This window comes from Musca vetustissima, unplaced genomic scaffold (assembly GCF_032173495.1).
Source record: "Musca vetustissima isolate MV318-11 ecotype Yass unplaced genomic scaffold, APGP_CSIRO_Mvet_v1 utg38527, whole genome shotgun sequence".
Classification (NCBI taxonomy): domain Eukaryota; kingdom Metazoa; phylum Arthropoda; class Insecta; order Diptera; family Muscidae; genus Musca; species Musca vetustissima.
In genome coordinates, this window is record NW_026873842.1 from 49717 (window position 1) to 73455 (window position 23739).

The 23739-nt window shown below is 33.1% G+C and overlaps 3 protein-coding genes across 4 annotated transcripts; 1 reads left to right on the forward strand and 2 right to left on the reverse strand.

Moving 5' to 3' along the window:
* Positions 1-5111: 5111 nt before the first annotated feature.
* On the reverse strand, positions 5112-6108 carry LOC133328552 (serine/threonine-protein phosphatase Pgam5, mitochondrial). 2 transcript variants are annotated; one of them, XM_061537120.1, is made up of 2 exons: positions 5505-6108; positions 5112-5423 (listed from the first exon to the last, which is right to left on the reverse strand). In XM_061537120.1, exons 1-2 carry the CDS (start codon positions 6078-6080, stop codon positions 5115-5117), a joined length of 885 nt encoding a protein of 294 aa, XP_061393104.1. In that variant the 5' UTR covers positions 6081-6108; the 3' UTR covers positions 5112-5114. The 2 variants fall into 2 exon arrangements, with proteins under 2 accessions (XP_061393104.1, XP_061393096.1); XM_061537112.1 differs by having other exon boundaries at positions 5112-5426.
* Positions 6109-9046: 2938 nt separating this feature from the next.
* On the forward strand, positions 9047-22850 carry LOC133328485 (myb-binding protein 1A). The gene is made up of 3 exons (XM_061537053.1): positions 9047-9343; positions 9434-9811; positions 19692-22850. The coding sequence occupies exons 1-3, from the start codon at positions 9047-9049 to the stop codon at positions 22848-22850; spliced, it is 3834 nt and encodes a 1277-aa protein (XP_061393037.1).
* LOC133328529 (putative glycerol kinase 5) lies at positions 12155-15361 on the reverse strand. The gene is made up of 6 exons (XM_061537096.1): positions 15266-15361; positions 15078-15171; positions 14515-15014; positions 12780-13217; positions 12553-12716; positions 12155-12431 (listed from the first exon to the last, which is right to left on the reverse strand). The coding sequence occupies exons 1-6, from the start codon at positions 15359-15361 to the stop codon at positions 12155-12157; spliced, it is 1569 nt and encodes a 522-aa protein (XP_061393080.1).
* Positions 22851-23739: the final 889 nt, after the last annotated feature.

Consider the following 23739-nt stretch of genomic DNA (forward strand, 5'->3'; position numbering starts at 1 on the left):
GTGGCCAACAAAAACAAACAAACAAATCATAAAAACAATTTTTGTATAGGTTTCTATTTTTTTATCAATTATTTTCTACTTAAAAAAGCAACAACAACAACAAAACAAACAAAACCTCTAACATAAGTGCCTTAAATAACAACAACAAAAACAAGAATATTTGATATTTATTTAATTATTTGTGCTTATATGGTGTTCGGTCATCCCAGAGGTGACTGCCCTGCTGCCTTTGAAAAAAAACTAATTGTCATTGTCGTCGTCGTTATTTTTTTTCTCTGTTAATTTTAAGATTTTTACAACGAATACCACAACAACAACAATAAAGTGTCCCGCCTTTTAAAAAATTGTGTCAGATATTAACAAATAAAATCTCAATTTATAACAACAACAACAACTAAAATATGTATGTGCAATAATAAAAAAACATTTTGGCTGCTCATTTCGGCTTAAAGGCCACCCAACACGTTGAGAAGGGGGTAGGAGGAGGGTTTAAACCCGGTTTTTTTTTTAATTACAATTAAACCACTTATACCGAAATCAGATACAGAAAAGTCTCATGGAACAAAGAGCCACGAAAGTTTCTATTATTTCGCAGAAGGAAGATTCTTCCTCTTCTTCTTCTCTAACTCCGAAGAGAGGCGAGTCGATCAAAAGAGGAATAGTTTAGAATTTTAAAATCGATTATAATTTCATAGAATTATTTATAATTTTCAATCCTTCCCTTTCTGGGCGCCCTCCTCAATGTGTTGAATAACAAACTTTAAGACCGAAAGCATTTAATTTGAAAATTTTCTAAAAATAAATGATAAAAAACAAAACCCCGTATTACTAACATAATTATTTTCATTTCGAATTGAATTATAATTTAAATACAACTGTGTGTTATTAAATAAACTTAAAAAATAAATAAAATAAAAAAGAAAACAAATTGTTTTATTCAAAAATTAAAAAAAAGACGGACGTCACCTCAAAATTAATAGCGATTTTTTTAATTCTTTTGGTCAAAATATATAATAATTAACTAAATGGCAATATAACTTTTTTTTATTCAAAGTATAATGTAAGCAACCTAACCTCAATATAAATATTTCTATATTCCGAAATAGAAGATGAAAAAATAGCTGCGGCATTACATAATTATTTTCATTTCGTATTGAATTATAATTTACATACAACTGAGTGTTATTAAATAAAAAATAAAAACAAAATGAATTAAAAAAATAATTTATTTTATTTAAATAGGGTCGGACATAACCTCAAAATTTATTTATTAACTAAATAGCAAAATGACAATTATTATAAACTTATAATGTAATAATTCAGTAAATTTTTATAGAAAAAATTGAAACATATTCGGACCTAACCTCAAAACTTAAAATTTCTATTTTACTAACATATGGTCTGTTCCAATTCTTTTTCAATAGTAAATCTAGTAAAAGGGAATAATGTCAAAATCTCTCTCAGAGTACAAAAATTTCGAAAAGTTCGGGAACTGGAATCTAGTAAATATTTCAAAATTAGATGTCTTTACTTCAAAATCAAAACAACAGCCAATCAGAAGTTAGCATTTCTGGTTACCATTTAATTATTTTCATTTGAAATTGAATACTAATTTACATACAATGGTGTGTGTTTTTAAATAAAATTGAAAAAAAAAATAAAAATAAATAAATTAAAAAAACAGAAAACAAGTTATTTTATTTAAATAGGATCGAACTTAACCTCAAAATTTATAAAGAATTGTCCTTTATTTTTCTGAAGATTTAATACACTATTAAATAAATGACAATATAAAATAAATTAAATATATAAAATATATTACAAGCATGCGATGTAATAATGGAATCTTCTTTTTTTAAACTGAGAAAAAAATCACACCTAACCTCAAAATTAAAATTTCTATATAGATGCTGAAAAAAGCTGGTATATTACAAATAATCTAATGTATTACTAACATAATTATTATCATTTCGAATTAAAATATAATTTACATGCATTTACATATAAAGATCGAACCTAACCTCAAAATTTATAGCGATTTTCGAAATATATTCCCTTATTAACTATAGAGCAATATGACATTTTCTATAAACCTATAATGTAATAATTGAGCAACTTTTTAAAAATCATTGAAATACATTCGGACCTAACCTGAAAATTAAAATTTCTATATTATCAACATAATTATTTTCATTTCGAATTGAATTATTAATGATTAAAAAATGAATAAAAACAAATAAGTTGTTTTATTTAAAAATTAAAAAAGGTCAAACCTAAACCCAAAATTGATAGCGAATTTTTTTTTTTTTTTTTTTTTTTGAACTAGCTAAATAACAATATAACATTTATTATAAACTAAACTAAGAACTGAACTTCTCCGTTTTGTAATTATCCTCTCTCAATGATTGTTGCCTGATTAGTTTGCCAGCCTCGCCAGATAAATTGGTTTTGAGATGCCTCATTTTTTGAAGGAATTGTTACCTTCGGTAGTGGGAGTGAACTGTGTGCTATAATGTCACTCGCCAAATGAGGTGCAATGGTCACGGTTTCGATGCATTTGTCTTTCAGGATTGCTAGTTTTATTAAGTTGTCTTGTACTGAATCTTCCATCGTAGCTTTCTTGATTCAATCCAATTTTCGATGGATCTTCAATCTGTTGCATTCATCGTAGAGCTCCGTTATTTGATTCCATAGCCTTTTTATAGTATCTTCTTTGATGCTATAAAATTTCTTTGGCTGTTCAACATCGATTGTGCCCAATCCTTGGAAATGGCGACTAAGGGCACTCATTCGAGTATTTATCATTCTGGCAAGTCCATCGACACGGAAAGGTATTTTGTCTCCTGAAACAACTTCAGTCGATTTCTCTCTCAAGGTGGGAACTGCCGTACTTTTAGCAGACATCAGTTTCTTCATTTCCGCGTCTATATATTCCATATATTCCATTGTTGAACTGAACATCTATCGAATCGTTCTATATAGATTCCGAGCAATATACGGGTCATCCTCTGACAAAGATAGATCATCACAGATTCTGTTTTCTGCCTTCTCAAAACTCTGCCATAATAGCCTTAGTTTGCCCTTGTAAAACTCTTCCGTTCTTCTTTCAAGCGAAGCTTTCTTTATAGTTGAGACGATTTTTTCTAAATTAATGCCTCTTTCTTCTTGCTGAGAAATAAGCTCTTGGGCGTTTGCCATTGTTTGCTACTCGCTAGCAATTTCCTCCTGTTTTCTCCTCCAGAGCTCTAAAAGGAGGTTTTTGAATTTGTACGCGTAAACTTATATTGTAAAGTGTTCTTTATAAACATGGACCGACCTCACACCTAACCTCGAAAATTAACATTTTCTATGATATGTTGTTAAAATAATATTTATTTAATAGCAAATATGAATATGGGTTAATTTTAATGATTACAAATAATAAATAAGTGAATTTTTACCACACATTAGAAAATGATCGTTTCTAACCTCAAACTTAAAAATTAATACATTAGTAATAAATACATCGAATGTTGGGCAACTATCTAAATAGCTCGTTTATAGTCCATCTAGCAAAATAGAATTCAGTCTTTTAATTAAAAAAATAATGAAAAATCAACTCTAACCTCAAATTCAACTCCAAAATAGATTTCTTATAACCTCAATTTTAAAACGGATTTAACGTTCATATTTTAATAGCATACGAATAGAAGGACCGCATGTCTCGTCCCTCGCTACTACAATTGTTTGTGTGAGTATTTGAGATGGAACATCAGTCGACATGCTTTCTTGACTGAGGAGCCGATTTTCCTAATTAAATCGAGAGAAGGGTCCGTAAGTCTCTCCAGGCTCGAGAGTTTTACTGAAGATTCCCTACGCATTTTTGGGGATTTTTCCTGCGGATTCCATAGAAGATTTTTGTATGAAGATTTGAGTTCGACAATTGGTAGTAGTGTCATAGCAAGGGCTTAGGTAAATTATTGAATCGCAGAGGTATCAACAAGGCTTTGTTCGCAACTATATCAACTGCAAACCTGATGGGCACGAAGTCGCCTAACAACCCAGAAATGAGGTGACATAAGACCTAGGAATTGGTTACATAGGAGTGCTAATTTTGGGCAACCGGTCATTTCCTCCGAGACTCTCCCCCAAAAGCCGCTGACTTTACGCGACTGTTTAATTAGATTTCCAGTTAACCAACTTGTGGACACGTCTGATAGCATTCAGCTCGGCTTCCTGTAGACGAATCGTTAGAATGGTTGGTTAGAATAGAATAGTTGGTTGGTTAGAATAGGACCAACATTGATTTTCTGGATCTTTGTAGTAACCAAATTGGAACATGTTTGCTAAGGATGAAACCTCTCATTGTCTGAAATTCCTGAAGGATCTTGATTGAGATTTTAATTGGATTTTAGGTTATTATCGGATACCACTTCTTCATGCATAGTTTTCACGCAGTGCACCATCGGCGATCTATTGACGTATTGGATGCCTTCACGTTAGCAATTAAATTTCAAATGAGTTGTGTCTTAGGCGCCAGATTTTCCCATATAATTCATGCATGATATTTTTCCTGACAAAAATTTGGATTGAAGATCAACTTCTAGAAAAATCATAGTAGGTACCACCATAATCAAGCTACTGTAAACTTATCAAACGCCCTTTCCATTAAAAGAAAACTTAATTTCTTTTAATATTTAACATTTTTAAAAACATTTTATTTAAAAAAATTGAAATACATCATGTTTAGATGTGTGTGTATGTGTGTACACACATCTTAGTAATTGGCAGTTCAGTTTTTTTCTCTTCATAGTTTTTAATATTTTAAGTACAGGGTTTTTTAAAAATTTGGTTTTAATCTACAATGGAATTAAAAAACAGAACAATTTTAAATAGTTTACTTTCTTTTGTTTTTCAAATAACAATTGGTTCATAGGAGACTATATATAATAATTTAATAATCTATAAATGTTCAAAAAACTTTAATGCTTATTACTTTATCAAAACGACGATTTTTTGTTTGAAAATCTCAGCAGTTACTCTGTTTAATACTTATAAACCTAGGGGGCTATATAATGCAACAATCAGTTGTTCTTCTTTTTTCTTGTATCCTTAAAGGAATTTTGTTTTGGAACTTATACTACATTCTTGGCATCACGTGGTATGCGATGCGTTAAATATTGGGCCGGCATAAAACCCGTATCCCCCAAATATTTAATATTCACATTTCCAGAAGGTTGTATGGTTAGCCATGTAATAGAGGCGTGGTTTATGGAAATTCGCAACCATGCTTCGGGGGGGAATTGCAGGGCACGACAAACAAAATAACGTATAACATTACCATGGCCCACAATTAATGTGTACGTATCATGTTTATCCGAGGGTGAGGCACGATGGAAATAACGTCGAAAACCAGCTTCGATGCGGGCACCATCACGAAAGAACTGCTGCATGGGAGTCATAAATTAAAAACAAAAAACATTATTAAATAACATTTTAAAAGATAGTAATCTGTGAAAACTCACCGATTCCTCTGGCCTCCAATGACCCACCGGGGGCTGGGGTGGTATCGGTGCCCCCTCCCTTATAAATTGACAATGTTTCACATCCTTGGGATCGAAATCAATTTCTTTCAATATTATATCACATGTTTCCTGGGCCCTGGTCATTGTCGAGGCTATCACCTTATCCCATTTTATACCCAATTCCTGTAATCGCTTCCCGGTATATTGAGCCTGCAGACGACCCCTTGATGTCAGACGATGTGTATCATCTGTATCCCCCAAATCCAAATATTCACCATGTCGTATAAGAATTATGTGGCGTGCCACCTTCGGTGTAGCCTTTTCCAGTTCGCTATTATAACGATTCTGTTCCTGGGGTGTATCATTTTTCAAAGGTTTCACCAGACTCTTGGGACTTCTACAATCCCAATTGCTATCCCACAAGGCACAGGGATTTACCGGCTTATCGCTGTTGGTCCATGACATTTGTACATTTTGCTGGTTGTCACGCAATTTTTGATAATAATAGGCACCCAATCCGGCACCTGTGCCCAATGCAATAGCGCCGAATTTTTTTACTCCATGCCACATAACCATGTTGTTGTCCGGTGGGTATTTGGAAAGTCAATGGGGATTTTCGTCTTCTTGGGATCGTGTTGAAATGTTTTTAAAAAAGCTTCTGAATTCTTTTGAAATTGAAATTAAAAATTGTAAAAATTGTAATTCTGTAATTCTGTTTAAAACTCCTTTCTTTAACTCCGTGGCGTGCTTTCGAATGAAAAAGTTGAAAAAGTAAGTACAATGCCGTTTCTAAAAGTTTTGACGGCGTTGTGGTATTGGACGAAATTGAGTCAAAACGTAAGTGATAAAAGCTAGAATCAAAACAAACACCGATTAGTATTAGTGTCTCTTAGGTCGAAAATCGGGCCGAATAGGGGAATCAAAACAAATCGACCGATTAGGCTTGCCTCAACAACAATATCAGCTGTTCAAGAGAATCAAACAGCTGTTCGGTAACTGAATAACCGGTTTAATATTGCATGGGTACTCATCTGTCACCGAAGCTGTCACATAGGGCAGGGATTTATAGGTCGATAAATGAATTCACTTAAAATTAAACTAAAATTATTAAATGATTTATTTTTTAATTAATAATAAATTTATTTTTAATAAAAATAAAGATATTAAGAGTTAATTGATAAAAATATAAAAAAATAATGTAAAAAAATAAATATTAAATATTCATAAAAAATTAAATATTAAATAAATACAATATAACCCCAAAATCTAAAAAAATTGGATTAAAATAGTGAAAATTTCATTCATTATTATTTAAATGACAATATAAAACCTACTAAAAGCATATAAGGTAATAATTATGCCACATTTTTCCAAAATAATAAACAATTTCGAAACTAACCTCAAAATTCATTTTTCTTAATTTTGCTATAATATGAAGGAAAATAATTATTGAAATATTGCAAAGGATATTATGTGTTATATTTGACGTACAAAATTGATTTTATTACCTAGATTTAGCAAAAATTTGAAATTCGAACTTAGCCTCAAAATTTAAAATTTCTAAATTTTACTATACAATGATAAACAATAATGACTAATATGTAACAACGAATATTTCGGTTAATAAATAAAATTTATGTTATTACCAGGATTTAAAAAAAATAGAAAATTATTTCACCTAACCTCAAAATTCAAAATAAAAAATAGAAAAAATAGACTCAATGACAAAGCTACTCCCCTTTAATGTATATATTGAAGTTTATTTTTAAGAAAAAAAAAACGAATACTATTTCATTTGGACATAACCTCAAAATACAAATAAAATACATTTAAATATGGGAAACTAAAACGGCTTTGTACAGTATTACAATATTGACTTGAATTTAATTTGTTTGCTTTAACAACTCATTTTAAGAATTTAATATAATAAATTATGCACGTTTTTCTAAAAAAAAATCGTAACTAACCTCAAAATATTTTTTTCAAATTTTGCTATAAAATGGTGGAAAACAATGACTTATAAATTCCAAGGGTTATTATGTATTAAATTTAATAAATAAAATTGATTTTACTTATCCGAATTGGAAAAAAAATTAAATAATGTTTTATATAACCTCAAAATTCAAAATTTAGTAAAAAAAACAAAAGCAACTAAAAACTAAATGACAGGACTACATCTATTTTATGGAAATACTATATTTATTTTTTAATAAAAAAAATAATATTTTTATTATTATTTTTTTAAATAACAATATTTTTTAACATAACCTCAATATACAAAAAATACATTAAAATGTTGAATTCTTAAAAAAGCTTTGTAAAAATTGAATTCAATTCAATTTATAAGCATAAAAACGTATTTTAAGCATTTAATAAAGTAATTAAAACTCCTTGTACATTAGAACTTTTTACCGGGTTAACCTACTATATGAGGATTTATTTGACATATATGCAAAGGAAATGACAATTGAAACCCACTGGGTTAACAAAATCCGGTTAAATGTAAACGTACTGTAAGACAATTTTTTCCAAATTTTTTTTTTTTAAATTTTGCAATAAAATAATGAAAAATAATAGCTGACATATTTTAATTGACATTATGTATTATATTTAATAAATAAAATTGATGTTATTACTCAGATTTAACAAAAATTAGAAAATTATTTTACCTAATATATTCGGACATAACCTCAATGTTCAAAATACAAATATTTCATTTAAATACGGGAAAATTACAACAGCTTTGTACAAAAATTGAAAATAGACTTGAATTTTTAATTACAGTTGCTTAAATATGACACTCTTTCAAAATGTAACATATGTTCGAACTTAACCTCAATTCATGAAATTTATAAACTTCTTAAATATACATATAAAATAATACGAAATATTGTATTAAAATTACATTGGATATATTTAAGGACTGCAATTGTATTGACAATATTTTATTTTATACAAAATATAAGACATTATTGGACCTAACCTCAAAATGTGAAGAGAAAAAATGATAATAAAAACTATTCCGTAAGTATCTCTTATGTTTTGCAATTTTTTAACAAAATTATTTAAGCTTTTTATTTGTTCTGCTCTAAAAACTGCAAGAATCAACTAACATCGGATTATTTCCACTTCAAAATTAAAGTTAATAGTTATATATATAAATATATATAGTTATATTTGAAGGGGATATATATGCAACGAAAACATTATAAAATTACTCAACAGGGCTATCTTTACTGTTCAAGATCAAGCAAGAATAATCTATTTTCGAATTTGTCACTATTTCCCCCCATTAATTTCGAAAATTATCACCAGAAGTTTTGTACGAAGGCCACTACTTTGCATTAATATTTACTTTTAATTACCTCTGTGTCACCCTGTAGTCTTGCCATCACGTTATCGTTTTCTCTCCTGTTATCGCCATCTGACAACCCATGAGAACTATCGAATTTGTTTATACTATCGACATTTCTCACATCACTCAAAAGGAACACCAACACGTGCAGCGGAATAACGAAAATTATATGAATTTATCAAATAAAATGAAAATTAAAAAGGATAAAAAAGCTGAAAAGCGTCCACAAAACTCTGAGGCACAAGAAGAATCTACAGCGGCCGTCAAGGCAAAGAAAAAACAAAAAATAAACAAAGAAAATGGTGATGAAGGCGAGGTTGCTAACGAGCAGGAGGCGCCAGCAAAAACAAAAGCTGCTATCAAAACGTTGGATACGAATATTTTTAAATATTTTAAAGATCTAACCAGTGATGAGGAGAAAGTGCGTTTGGAGGCTGCGGTGCATTTACTGCAACAATTACAGCGCAACAAGGATGAGGATAAGGTAAGTGGAAGTGGACCAATTTAAACATGCAGTGGCATGTTGACATGTGTTCCATAAAATTAATTTTCCCTTTTTCCCTCGCCACCACAGAAACAAAAAGAGCTGCAATACAGTTTAAAACGTTTGATACGTGGTTGTGGTTCTTCAACAAATGTTTCACGTTCCGGCTTTTATGTGGGCCTTGTTGGTATTTTGAAATCATTTTCATTGGAAGAGATACCATTACAATTGTTATTGGATATTATTAACAAAGAATTACATGTTGGCTCAGCTGTAGTCAATAAAGAGGATGCCGATGCCGTTGTTGGCAAAATTTTAGTTATTGGTGCTCTGCTACATTCGGGACGTTTAGCTGAAATTAATACCGAACATTTGGAACAAATTACCAATATATTGTTGCAGTCAACACGTCACAAAACCTATCATGCCTCATTAGGCTATTCGTTTTTGTGTGAAATTATTGAAATGGTAAGTGACACTTTTAATTTTTTTATAAGATATCAAATAGGTAGTCAAGATTGAAAATCTAAGATAGCCGAGAGAAGTCATTTGATGTTTCTGAATAAATATTGGGGGTAAAAAGAATTCCGCTTCTGAATTCTTCCAAAAACAAATACCACAAAAAATTGTATACATTTTTGGGAATTCTTATCCCCAAGAAAAAAATTTTATTTTTAGGATCATTTTTACGAATAACTAGAGCTATTAATGGTTACTCTTTTTTATTATAGAATAAACCTCTATTTTATAACCTCCACAAAAAGGGGTTTATACAATTTTTCATTTATTTATCATTTTGTCGATTTAGTCTTGTCCGTCTCTTGGTTGAAGTCACGTATAACCGGCAATATTTATGATAGAGCTTTGAAATATTGCACATACATTGCTGCTACTCCCAGAATGTTTGTTATTGAAAATGGGATATGTCGGTTATGGTATATCCTCCATATGACTATATGCCTTAATTTTCGAAAATTTGGAAAAATTCTTCGAAAATCAAATCTTCCTACCAAAAATTATCAATATTTTTTGGTATAGCCCCCTTGGAACGGTACATCCCAAATTTAAATATTTTTGAGAGTTTTGTTATGTTTTTCAAACCAAATTGCCTCTATTTTAGTATTCCAGATTCTCATGGGGTAGTAAATCATCCTACCAAAAATTATCAATATTGGTCCATTTTTTAGGATAGGACCCATAGAACGATACCTTCTGATTATCGATTTTGTTGGGAACTTGGTCACGATTTTCAACCAAATTGCCTATAATTTTTTATTTTAGATTATATTTGGGTACCTAAGCTTCCTACCAAAAATTATTAATATTAGTTCACTTTTTAGAATAGTCTCCATATAAAGGTACCTCCCAAATTTCGATATTTTGGGAAGATTTGATAAATTTTTTCAACCAAGATGACTGTTATTTTGTACATTGGGTTCTTCTTCGGTAGCAGATCTTCCTACTAAATATTATTAATATTGGAACAGTTTTTGGGATAGCCCCTATATAAGGGTACCTTCCGAATTTCGATATTTTGGGGAGTTTGGTTAAATTTTTAATTATCATTTTTGTTTCTCATATGATAGCACATCTTCCTAACAAAAAAAATAAAAATTATTCGACTTTTCAGGGTAGCCCTCATATAACGGTAACAATTTTTTAGGGACCTTGGTTAAATTTTCCAACCAAATTTCCTCTAATTTGGTATTTCGGGTACTCATAGTGTAACAAATCTTCGTACCAAAAATAATCAATATTGTTCGGCTTTTTTGGGTAGGTATCGGAAGATAAAGGTATCTTCCGAATTTCGATATTTTGGTGAGTTTGGTAAATTTTTAATTAGCATTTTGGGTTCTCATTGGGTAGCAAATCTTCCTACCAAAAATAATCAATATTGTTCGGCTTTTAGGGTAGCCCCCATATAAGGTACCTTCCGAATTTCGATATTTTGGAAAGCTATGTTACGTTTCGGGTACTCATAGTGTTACAATCTTACTACCAAAAATTATCAATATTGGTCCGTTTTTTAGGGTAGCCCCCATATAAAGGTACCTTCCGAATTTCGATTTTTGGGGATTTTGTTTACGTTTTTCAACCAATTTTTTATTTGGGATTATTTTTGGGTAACAAATCTTTGTACCAAAAATTATAAATATTGGTCCACTTTTTAGGATAGCCCCTTATAAGCGTACAGTCCAAATTTCTATATATAGAATTTGGGAGCGTTTTTCAACCAAATAGACTGTATTTTAATATTTCAGACTCCCATTGGGTGGAAAATCCCATTACAAAAAGTGAAGAATATTGGACAAAGTTTCGGAGTAGGCTTTAAATAACGGTTGTCCCCTCTTATTCAGATTTTGGTGGATGTTGGACAAGTTTTCCCACCAAAATTTTAATTGATTGAGATTTTATGTATTCTGAAAGTGGATAAAAAGTTTGAGCCGACTTTTTGTATCTCTAAAAATAATTGTTGGTACTTTTTGGGACCTACCAGGACTTCATTGTTGTGTAAAATGCCCATGATTTATTTCTTTAGATCTTTCATTGATTTCCCATCCAAACAATTTCATATTACAGGGGCTAAAAGACGATCTGACAAAAAATGTTGGGAGCACCACACTTTTTGACAGCATTTTTGTTTTCTCGATGGACTTGCAAACCATTACTCCACTTTCTTGTAGCATCTTTTCTCACAATTTATTATCAAAAAAAAAACTCTTTGGTACAAAAAATTTCTAAAAAAGTATTCAATTAAAAATTCAATCACAATTCTCTTCTAACAATAATATCATCTCCATGATCATCGTCTCAATACCACTGACCAAATCGCTCAACAGCCCTGAGCCAACCATTTAAACGTTCACGTATTTCCGCATATTTTTTCTCCTGTGGCTCAAAACAACGTTCGACATCACGAAATTGGGCAAGATCTTCAAATGAATTCCACAAGCCAAGATTAAGCCCCGCAGCATAGGCGGCACCCATAATGCTGCTTTCAGGATTGCGGGCACGCTCCACGCAAATCCCTGTGGCATCGGCCAAGAATTGACAGACGAAATTGTTGCGCGATACACCACCATCGACTCTGTAAGGAATTATAAAGAAAAATTAAATTTAAATAAAGGACCAAACTTAGGACCACCTCATAGTCTGGGATACGTATGTTCCCTGTTATGTTTACCTGATTGATTATGTTTACCCCTTACCTTAATAATTTCAATTTCTGTTGAGTTTCCTCTTCGGCCGTTTCCACAAGTTTTACCAAACGAAAAACAATACTTTCCAATAGGGCCCTTACCATATGGGCTTTCTGAGTGGAGGGTGTAATGCCAATAAATCCCGAGGCAGCTTTGTGATCATTAATGGGGGCCTAGAAAAAAATTCCAAAGTAAAATCAAATTTTTTAAGAAAAAAATTCTCTTAAAGAACTTACCCCCAAACCACTAAAAGCCGGTACAAAATAAACACCATTTGTATCCGCCACCGATTCTGCTATCTCCTCCGTTTCACTTGGCTTCGTGTAGAGACCACAATTTTGTCCCCATGCAATAATGGTACCCATATCATGCGCAGCTCCCTCAACACAAAATGTGGTATCTTTACCATATTGCCATGCCACCAAGGGGTACATACCCTGCAGTGATGCCTGACATGTTTTACCCGTAATTAAATCTAAAAATGCTCCCGTACCCATTGTTATTTTAACATCACCTTTTTGAAAACATTGGGAGCCAAACATAGAGGCACATTGATCACTTATTGAACTTGTTATGGGTATACGACAATTTTTCCATTCCGGTCCAAAATCTACTGGGTCAATGTAGCCAAAATCTTTATACGAATTGTTGACAATTTTCGGTAACATTGAGACCTGAAAAAAACACAAAAATAAATTATTAATAAATTAGTAAGGAAAGTAGTAAAATCGGACTGGGTCGACTATATGATACCCTTCACCACTATGGGAGCTATATGCAAATCTGAACCGATTTTCACGAAACTTAGCACACATCATTCTAGACTCAATTCAGTACGCTATGCCAAATTTCGTGCAAATCGAATGATATATAGGGGCTTTGGTGCAGCATTTACATAAAATCGGACTAAAATATATATGGGAGCTATATCTAAATCTGAACCGATTTTCACGGAACTTAACACTCACCATTCTAGACTCAATTCAGTACGCTATGCCAAATTTCGTGCAAATCGAATCATATATAGGGACTTTGGTGCACCATTTACACTAAATCGGATGAAAATATATATGGGAGCTATATCTAAATCTGAACCGATTTTCACACACATCATTCTACCCTCAATTCAATACTCTATGTCAAATTTCATGCAAATCGAAGAAAAATCGGAAAAAATATATATGGGAGCTATATTTAAAACTGAACCTATTTTCACAAAACTTAGCGCACATCATTCTAGACTCAATTCAGTACACTATGTCAAATTTCATGCAAATCGAATGATAGATAGACTTTGGTGTACCATTTACACTAAATCGGACGAAAATATATATGGGAACTATATTTAAATCTGAACCGATTTTCACGAAACTTAGCACACATCATTCTACCCTCAATTCAGTACTCTATGTCAAATTCCATGCAAATCGAATCATATGTAGGGACTTTAGTGCACCATTTACAGTAAATCGGACGAAAATATACATGGGAGCTATATCTAAATCTGAACCGTTTTTTACCAATTTCAATAGGATTCGTCCTTGGACCAAATAAATGAGATGTGCCAAATTTTATCGAATTCGGAACATAAATTAAAATTTCTCGAAGAAGTCATCCGATGGAGAACCTATATAGCCTTTATCTTCCAAAAAAATTAAAGAGGTATTGGTCCATTTTTTTTTCTATTTTTGTTTAGATAAGTACCTGTACTTTGTAAGCAGACCTAGTGGACCTCTATAAGAAGGCCTTATCGTCTCATGACCTTCTGGGACTTCTAGAAGAAAGGAAGATCTTCTGAAACTTATATTGGCAGATAATGTTGGGCTTCTATAATACCTCCTAGGACCTCTATCCGAGTACCTTCTTGATTAAATTGTTGTTATTGTTAATGACCAAAATCTCTACTACAAGTCCTCCCCTCTTCAATTCCCCTTTAGCAAATCCTCCCCTCTAACCCCCACTCCAACTTACCTCAATTCCCGTCAACATTTTCACAATCGGTGACCATTGCAATTGAAATGGATCAAACATGCCCGTCGCCGTGCACGATGTAATATCCGCAATATGATCCACTTGTGAATCCCGTCCATTACCCGATCTCAATTTATATAGAATCCATGAATCCAACAGCTCAACACGAACACATTTACGTTTCATGGCCTCTTTTAGCCGCGAATTATTTCGCATTTCATATAATAATCTCAAGGTCACCTGACCGTTCATCATTTTTAAAACACTACCGGCCAAAAAACGATTACTACGTGTTAGCAAATACAAGGCATAGGCACAACTATTCAGGGTTTTCAAGGCCACACTATGATTGAATTCATCTACCAATACATCGGAACGTAAATCTTTCCAAGTTATGAAATTATGGAAATACTCTTGGGTTTTGTGATTCCATGTCAAAAAGGTGCAACGTTGGCTGCTAATGCCAAGGCAGGAGATTTGTGAGGGTTCTAATTCGGCATCTAAAGGGGAGGGAGGGGAAACATTTGAATTTTTTTTTTTTAGTAACAAAAATTCCAGCTTACTTTTAACTGCATTTTGTATGACCCTTACAATTTGCTGCCACAATGTTTCCGGTTCGATTTCAAAATAACCCGCTTTGGGATTCAAAAGTTGTACCTTTTTGGGAATGTAGGGGAGAAATTGAAAGGGTGAAAATTTTCATTCATAAATTGCCAAGGCGCCTGATTTTGGCACATGTTCGAATTCTCACCTCTTCCACGGCGCAACTCTTTATTTCACATTTTTCATTGAGCACAAAACAGCGTACCGTTGTGGTTCCCACATCCAATGCGGCAATATAAGACATTTTTTGTGGCTGTTGTAGTCCGATTCAAGCGTAAAACTTGTTTTCTTTAAATTTTTATTGATTGGCCAATATTTATTTAATCTTTGACTTATTGAAACTATTAATAGTTGTGTTGTATACTTTCAGATAATCTCATTCAAACTAAAACCTGCTAGATAATTAGTGATTGAAATTTAATATTGTTTTGTTGCTTCTAGTTTTAATTATTGTTGTAAAAATGTTGATACTTTAATCTTGTCGGGCTTCGCGTTGTTCCATTTATTTTATTCTGTTATTCTAAACTAATTGACGGAATGTTGGCAACTGAGTTGCGGGTTTTTTATTTTCAAAGTTGCTGGTAATGTTGTACTCTGAACTTGCGTTCTCTATCTATCTCCTCTCTACTTCGATAGCAATGGGTAACGATAAAAACAAATGTTCTCCCTCTCGTTCGGTTCATATTTTTCTTTTCTCCCCAAAATTGAGTCAAGTTTTTGAGTGTTCATTGATAAGAACATATTCGGGTGGTCGAAAGTTTAATCAACTCTCTTGCGCTTGACAATGTTGTTTTGTTCGGGGTGGGTAGAAAATCGGAAATTGAAAGAAATTGTTGACGGGTTAAGAGGTTTTGAAGCAATGGTTTCATAGAATAAATCCAAATTTAAATAGATATTGCATATTTTTGTATTCCCTAGGAAGTTTCTCATGTTATTTTATAAAAAGATCCTTTCGGTATACTATTCGAAAGCTCCTACAGCTTCCAGTTAGAAGTCTTTTACAAGTAAAATAAAATTTATAAAAAAACCTTAGTATTTAAATAAGAATAAAATATAGATAGATACGTACGATATGCTAATGGTTTTATCATAATTATCTACGTGGCGGAAGCTCCTTATTTCAAAATAGAACCTATGTGGTATTATTGGGCTCTCATGTAAATTTTGCTTAAAAATAGATTATGGTATTTTAAAAGAAAGGTTCCTGGAGCCTTCTGTAAGCAAACGTTACGTTCTGCATCCTTTTTTTAGGCTTTTTCCAATACTTTTGAAATTTCCTACATTGATTTCTAGAGGAATTTAAAATTTACTAACATTTCCAAACATATTTTATCTTATTTTCCATACTCACCTGAATTCCTGTAATCATATTCAAAATCGGCGACCAATTCAATATAAACGGATCAAACATTCCCGTACTCGTACACGATGTCACATCTGATATATGTTCAATATTTGAATTTCTTCCATTACCCGAACGTAATTTATATAGTACCCATGAATCGAGCAATTCCAAACGGGCCCGTTTCCTTTGCATTGCATTTTTTAGGCGGTGATTATTTTCCATTTCATATAATAATCTCATTGTCACCTGGCCATTCATTAGTTTAAGAACACTGGCGGCAAGAAATTGATTACGACGTGTTAGAAAATATAAAATGCTGCCAATTGTATTTAAGGCTTTCAGCAAATAACCTTCATTGAATTGATCGACCATTGCATCGGCCGCAAATCTTTCCATGTAATGAAATTGTGATAATATTCTTGGGTCTTGGAATTCCATGTCAGAAATGTTGAACGCTGGGTGCAAATGCCAAGGCATGAAATGTCCGAGGGTTTCAGGTGGGCATCTGTAATAAAGAGAAGTTATATTTTTTGAACAATTATTTTTATTTTCTTTATTTTATACTTACCGTTAACGGCATTTTTAATAACCCTTACTATTTGCTGCCACAACGATTCTGGTTCAATTTCAAAATACCGTGGCTGCGGATTTAGCAGTTGCACCTAATATGTATACAAAATAAATTTCATTCATAAATTGCATACTTTGGCGCTTTTTTCTTTGGGTTTTTATCCGCTTTTTTTCCTTACCACTTCCTCAGCTGACCCCTTAATTTCACACTTGACATTGAGCACAAAACAACGCACCGTTGTGGTGCCCACATCTAATGCAGCAATATATTTCATGATGGTTTTTGTTTTACTTTAGAATTTCTTGCAATGCAAATAAATAATAAATTCTTTAATACTTTATCACTTAATTCATATTGTTTTTTGTTGTAGTTTTCATTTAATTTTAATCTATTTTTTTCAATTGATAGCAATTGTGGTGGCAGGCAAGTGCTTGCAAACTCTTTTGTTGTCACTACATTTATACAGATTGTCAAATGAATGTTCTTAATGGGGGGAGAGATAACTACATATTCTCCCGTTTTTTGTATGGGCTTTCTGTCTCAGCCCGTCACCCGGTCTCTCTGCCAAAAAATCATGTTATTATTTTTTGATAACAGTCATCATCCCCCATCAAGGCAGTGTGTTGTGAGAAGCACAATAACAAATATAACCGTACTCTCTCACATTACATCTCTCAGTCATATGGAAGTGTGGTGCTCGCATGTCGTTTATTGTCATTTGTTTGGCGCCTTTTGCATAGGAATATAAAATGAAGTATTATTTATTTTTTTTTTAAAGAAAGAAGTGGGAATTAAAAATAAAACTAATTAATATTTCTAAAATATTAAATTGAATTGTATAATTTGCGGGGAAATGTACCAATTAAACTGTTATATTACTGACTTATAAAGTCATTCCCCCCATCAATGCAGTGTGTGAGCCAATAACAAATATAAACATGGTCTCCCTCTCTACATAATGAGTATGCTGCTCGCATGCCGTTTCTTGTCGTTTGCTCTCTCTCTACATTACATCTCCCAGTCATATGAGTACATGCTGCTCGCATGTCATTTCTTGTCATTAGTTTGGCGCCTTTTGCACATTAATATGTAAAGGAATATAAATTGAAGATTTTTTGTTAAATAAGTAGGAATTATAATTAAAATTGATAAATATTCTTAAAACAATAAATTAAAATATTTGGGAAAACGTGCCAATTAAACCACTTTGTTATTATATTTTGCTTACAATACCATTCCCCCCAACAATGCAGTCTATGATGAGCGCAATGACACTTATAACCGTACTCTCTCTCTACATCACATCTCTCAGCCATATGTACGTTATTCACATGTAATTTCTTGTCATTATTTTGGTGCCTTCTGCACATTATTATGCTAAGTAATATAAATGGAAATGTTTTAAATTTTTAAAGCAAAATTAGGAATTATTTAAGAAAATTAATAAATATTATTAAAATATTAAATAATTAATAATTTTGTGGAAAATGTGTCAATTCAACCACTTTATTGTTATAGTTTACTTATAATGCAATTCCCGCCACCAATGATGAACGCAATGACACTTATAACCGTACTCTTCTCTCTACATTACATCTCTCAGTCATATGTACGTTAAGTTCAAACATGTGCATCGGTGTTTAGCCCACACACGTGCCATTAAACTTCATTTCATATTTATTTTTGAAGCGTGAAGATGGACCGCGATAGTGATGACGGAAAAAAGACGAAATAATTTTATTTAATATAAATGTATTAAATACTTTTATTTTATTCCGGGAAAACACATTTTTATTTGCCACACAGTAGAATATGTGTAAAAATATCAAAAAATCTTCCAAATACATATGTATTGCAAAACAAAAACTGAGAAAATATCCACACACCAGGCCACAGACGTCAAACAACGGAAAAATTAAAAATTTTTAATTATATATTGTGCGCACCGGCAAAATGTGAACATACCACACACGTCAAACATTGCTGATTTATGCAATGGAAACCATTAGTTTGGCGCCTTTTGCACGTTAATATGCAAAGGAATATAAATTCAAAAGTTTTACCTTTTTTTTTAAATAAAAATGTGGGAAATTCACATAAAAAACAAAAAATATTCATAAAACGGATAATTTAAATTATATATTTACAGGAAATATAACAATTAAACAGGTTTATAGGAAAAAACTACTTTAAAAGGAATATAGGGAAGCAAAGGAAGGTCATCAGGGATCATGTTCATGCTCTTCAAACATAAATTCTGCATTGCTTATAATTGGCCGATCGGCATGCTATAACTTCTTGGACTTCAATAATGAAGACAGCTTGTTTAAAAAAATATATGTTTTCGTAAAAAGACACCTTCATTTCCAGTGACAACTTCTGGTCTTTTATGATATAAAGTCCATGGAAAATTGTTTGTCCTAGTGGTGGTCTCCCATAGGAAATGGTTTTAATTTATATTTGAATTATAAAGGAAACTCATATTGACGTTTTTTGAGAAACCCCATTGACTTTCAAAGGGAAAGCCTATTGGTTTTCTATTAGAAATCCTAATATATTGACTTTGACTTCTATACAAATTTTTTGCCTCCCTATTAAATTTATGTTTTTATTTTTAATATTTTGTTAACTATTTTCCTTTCCCCCTCTTTTTTTCAGCTATCACAAGAACAATTTGAAACTGCCGTTTGGCCATTGGTACAAAAAGAGCTGTGCCGGCCATGGAATAAACAAAATCTACAAACCATCCACTGTCTCATAGTATTGCAAAAGAAATTCCCCACACTAGTGAATGCAAAATTCCTTAAGGCACACTTTGGTGGCGTTGAACTACTAAACCCGGAATCATATCAATATTTACATAAAATATTTTGGGTACACAGCAATACCGACATCTTAACACATCCTGCATTTGAACATTTTGGTGCCTACATTGCAACCTCCAAGAATTTAACAACGTTTTGGCGTGAAACTGTTGATGCAGGTTTAGAAAATCCCACAAAATTGGTAGAAATTGAAACACTGAAAATCCTCACCGATATTTTAGATAATTTGGATGTAGAAAAGACCAAAGTGCAAGATTTGTTAGGCAACAATTTCATGCATATGTTCATTGAGGGTTTGAAAAATTTAAAACAGAAAAAAGATGAAACACTGAAAGCATTTTATGCTGACTTTTTGGAATCGCTGGTGAAATGTTGCAGTAAAGTTACCCGCGATGAAGATAAGGTGGCATTGATAAAGCGCCTGATTTTGCCACCTGGTATTTTTAATATTGAGAAATTCGCCAGCAATCGTGTGGTGCATCAATTGATTAATACCTTGGGCGAAGAGGGTGTTAAGGAATTGTATAATTTGTACAAACAAATATTCCTTGGCACTTTGCCGAAGAATCCAGAAAATTCCTCAGAAAATTGGTTAAATTTTGAGAGGCTGAATGCCGGGTATATGTTGCAACATTTATTGCAACACAAATCTGTGCACAATGCCTTCGCATGGAGAGAGGAACAATTGCAATTTTTGTTCTCCTGTGGCGTATTCTATGTCACCGATTTGGCAGAGATTTGTAAAAAAGAAGCGGCCGGTTCGTTTAGTAAAGATTTTGCCGAACAATGTAAAAATATGTTCTTCACATGCTTGCAAACTAAACTCCATGACATTAATGAGGAACAGAAATTGCTGTACAATTTGGCCAAGTTCTGCCAAGAGAAGTTAGCACAAAAACAGGCCAATAAATATATACGCATAACTAAATTCGATGAGGTTTCACAAAAGGCATGGCAATCCATGTATGGAGCTGTGGCCGAGTCACAAAATCAAGTGACGAATAAAAAGAAGAAGGCAGAGGATAATAAACTGCAGAATGTATTCAATATTTTATTACTCAACATGGGTCTGCAGTTGTTCCGTGAACCTGAAATGGCCGCCCCAGCCATTGACGATCTGCTGAAATGTATGGCCAAAACAAAGGAGTCGGGAAAACAAAAAAAGAAATCGAAGAAATCAGTACCGGCGGCGGGAGATGGTGAGGGTGAAGAACCTGAATGGATTGAGGTGGTGGTGGATTTGTTCCTACATCTGTTGTCCCAAAATAATGGTGCCCTACGCAACATTGTCAATGCCCTGTTTCCACATTTGTGTGATAATTTGACATTGACAGCGGTGCATCAAATTTTGGCGGTATTGGATATGAAGGATGGCCATAATCCATTGAGTGGTAAAAATGAAGAAGATGATGATGAAGAGGAGGAGGATGAAGATGATGAGGAAGAAGTGGAAAAGAAAAAACCAAAATTAAATGGTAAATCTAAAACAGAAAGTGATGAAGACGATGATGATGATAGTGAAGATGATGAAGAGGAGGGAGATGAAGAAGAAGAGGATGATGATGAGGAAGACGATGATGAAGATGACGATGAAGAAGAGGAAGATGACGAAGAAGGTGTTACCGAAATTGATAAATTACGCAATGCCGTGTCCCAGGCTCTTATTGCCAGTGGAACCCAAATCGATGATGATATGGAATCGGTTGATCTGAATGATATGACCGAAGAGGAGGGCCGCAAATTAGATGAAGCCCTCGCCAATGCCTTTAAGGCCATGAAGAAGACCGGCTCTTCGCAAACGAAAAAATCCAAAAGTTATCGCATCAAAACCACCACGGTTATGCATTTCCGTATACGTGTCCTTGATCTTTTGGAAATCTACTTGCAACACAAACCATCTTTGCTTATATCCATTGAAATTATGTTGGCCCTCTTCAACATGTTGGAATACTGTGTCGGTGAAGAGTTGAAACCTTTACAAACTAAAGTTGAAAAGACCCTCATCAAATTGACCGCTCTTAAGAACTACAATTCCGATGGAGATCTTAAGGAAGGCAATTTTGTGGACTTCCTAAGGCTGATTATTGACAAGAAGGCCCCGGCTCCCGTGTTTGAGATTGTAAATAAAATGCGTAACAAATGTTGTTGTTTCCTCATTGCCAATGCCTATAAGATCAATGCCAATGGACAAACTCCCAAGATCCTGGCTCTGTGTAAAGAATATACCCAAGAATTTGTGAAATCCCGCAATCCCACCATTAACATTACCCTACTCTCCGATATTTTCAAACTGAGATGGTGTCACATATACGATTTGGCCGAGGAATTGACACAACAAGGCATTAATCTAGAGGCACGTACCTTCCGTCGCATACAAGTCTATGAAATCCTCTCAACGCTGTATAAAAACAGTGAACTGCAAAAACAAAATGAAGATGAAACCAAAAAACGTTTTAAGAAAATCGAAAAGGCCCTTAAAAATCACATTCAAGCTTTGACACAAAATAAATCCCTGAAACAATCGCCCAAAGAATTCCAAACTCTATTGGAATTAATATTGAACGTACAAAAGGCCCAACAACGTTTGAACATCAGCAGCTCACAATTAACCACCGAGGAAACTTTACAAAGTTTACAAAATTTAAGGAAATTGATACGTCTGGAGTCCTCGCATGTCTACCAACGTTTTTGCGGGGCCTTTAAACTACCCGTTATTCGCAACACTGAGGTGCAACCTAAAGAAAGTGGCCATGATGAAGAAGAAAATTCCTCAGAATCGAATGACTCAGATGCTGAAGAGGAAGATGAGGACGAAGAAGAAAAAGAAAAAACCACCAACAACTCTGCCCAAAAGCGAAAACTCCAAACCGCCAAGGATCTACGCAAATTGAAAAAACAAAAGAAACTGCAACGACTGGAGGCTGCCTCTAAAGGTCTCAATGGTGGCATAGGATTTTCTCAACAAAATGGCAATGATTCGGATTCAACGTAATTCTGTCTTTTTTTCTTTTCATTTCTTCTAAATTAAGTTAACATTAATTTTCAAATTTTTAACTAGCTTGTTTTAATTTCTATAATCTTTATATGATTATTGTATGTAATTTTGAAAAAAAGAAACCCGATATTTTCATGAAGGCCTGTTATTTTATGAAAAATACACGCACGCAAACAGAAACAACCATAATTATGCTCCCCTGTAAACTATATTATATTTTTATATAGTACAATAAATCATTTTTAATAAAATATAAATACATTTATATGTAAAGTTAAATATGTATATAATGGGATTTTTATTTGAAATTGATGGAATTTTTATGTTTTGGGGTAACGAATTTGCAGAGCTTAGAAAATATAAAAGAGGGATAAATTTTGAGGTGGAAGAAACTTAGCGTTCGGTGCGAAGAAATACAAGGCTAAGGTAAATTTTTAAGAAGCACGCTATGCCTTTCAGTTCCTCTACATAAGCGGACCTTTCAATAGGACTTTGGTCTTTATGTACACTCACTGGCCCTTCAGTTCGTGTATATATAGACTCACTGGCCCTTCAGTTCGTGTATATATAGACTCACTGGCTCTTCAGCTCGTCTATATAGACTCACTGGCTCTTCAGCTCGTCTATATAGACTCACTGGCTCTTCAGCTCGTCTATATAGACTCACTGGCTCTTCAACTCGTCTATATAGACTCACTGGCTTTTCAACTCGTCTATATAGACTCACTGGCTCTTCAGCTCGTCTATATATGAACTCACTGGCTCTTCAGCTCGTCTATATAGACTCACTGGCTCTTCAGCTCGTCTATATAGACTCACTGGCTCTTCAGCTCGTCTATATAGACTCACTGGCTCTTCAGCTCGTCTATATAGACTCACTGGCTCT

Excerpts from the sequence above, each read along its gene's own strand:
- LOC133328552 (XM_061537112.1), bottom strand. The coding sequence starts at position 6,080 with ATGGTTATGTGGCATGGAGTAAAAAAATTCGGCGCTATTGCATTGGGC. Across the intron at positions 5,427-5,504 it reads ATTGGAGGCCAGAGGAATCG|CAGTTCTTTCGTGATGGTGC; the intron begins GTGAGTTTTCAC and ends ACTCCCATGCAG.
- LOC133328485 (XM_061537053.1), top strand. The coding sequence starts at position 9,047 with ATGAAAATTAAAAAGGATAAAAAAGCTGAAAAGCGTCCACAAAACTCT. Across the intron at positions 9,344-9,433 it reads GCAACAAGGATGAGGATAAG|AAACAAAAAGAGCTGCAATA; the intron begins GTAAGTGGAAGT and ends TCGCCACCACAG. Across the intron at positions 9,812-19,691 it reads TGTGTGAAATTATTGAAATG|CTATCACAAGAACAATTTGA; the intron begins GTAAGTGACACT and ends TCTTTTTTTCAG.
- LOC133328529 (XM_061537096.1), bottom strand. The coding sequence starts at position 15,361 with ATGTCTTATATTGCCGCATTGGATGTGGGAACCACAACGGTACGCTGT. Across the intron at positions 15,172-15,265 it reads AGAGTTGCGCCGTGGAAGAG|GTACAACTTTTGAATCCCAA; the intron begins GTGAGAATTCGA and ends ATTCCCAAAAAG. Across the intron at positions 15,015-15,077 it reads CATACAAAATGCAGTTAAAA|ATGCCGAATTAGAACCCTCA; the intron begins GTAAGCTGGAAT and ends CCTCCCCTTTAG.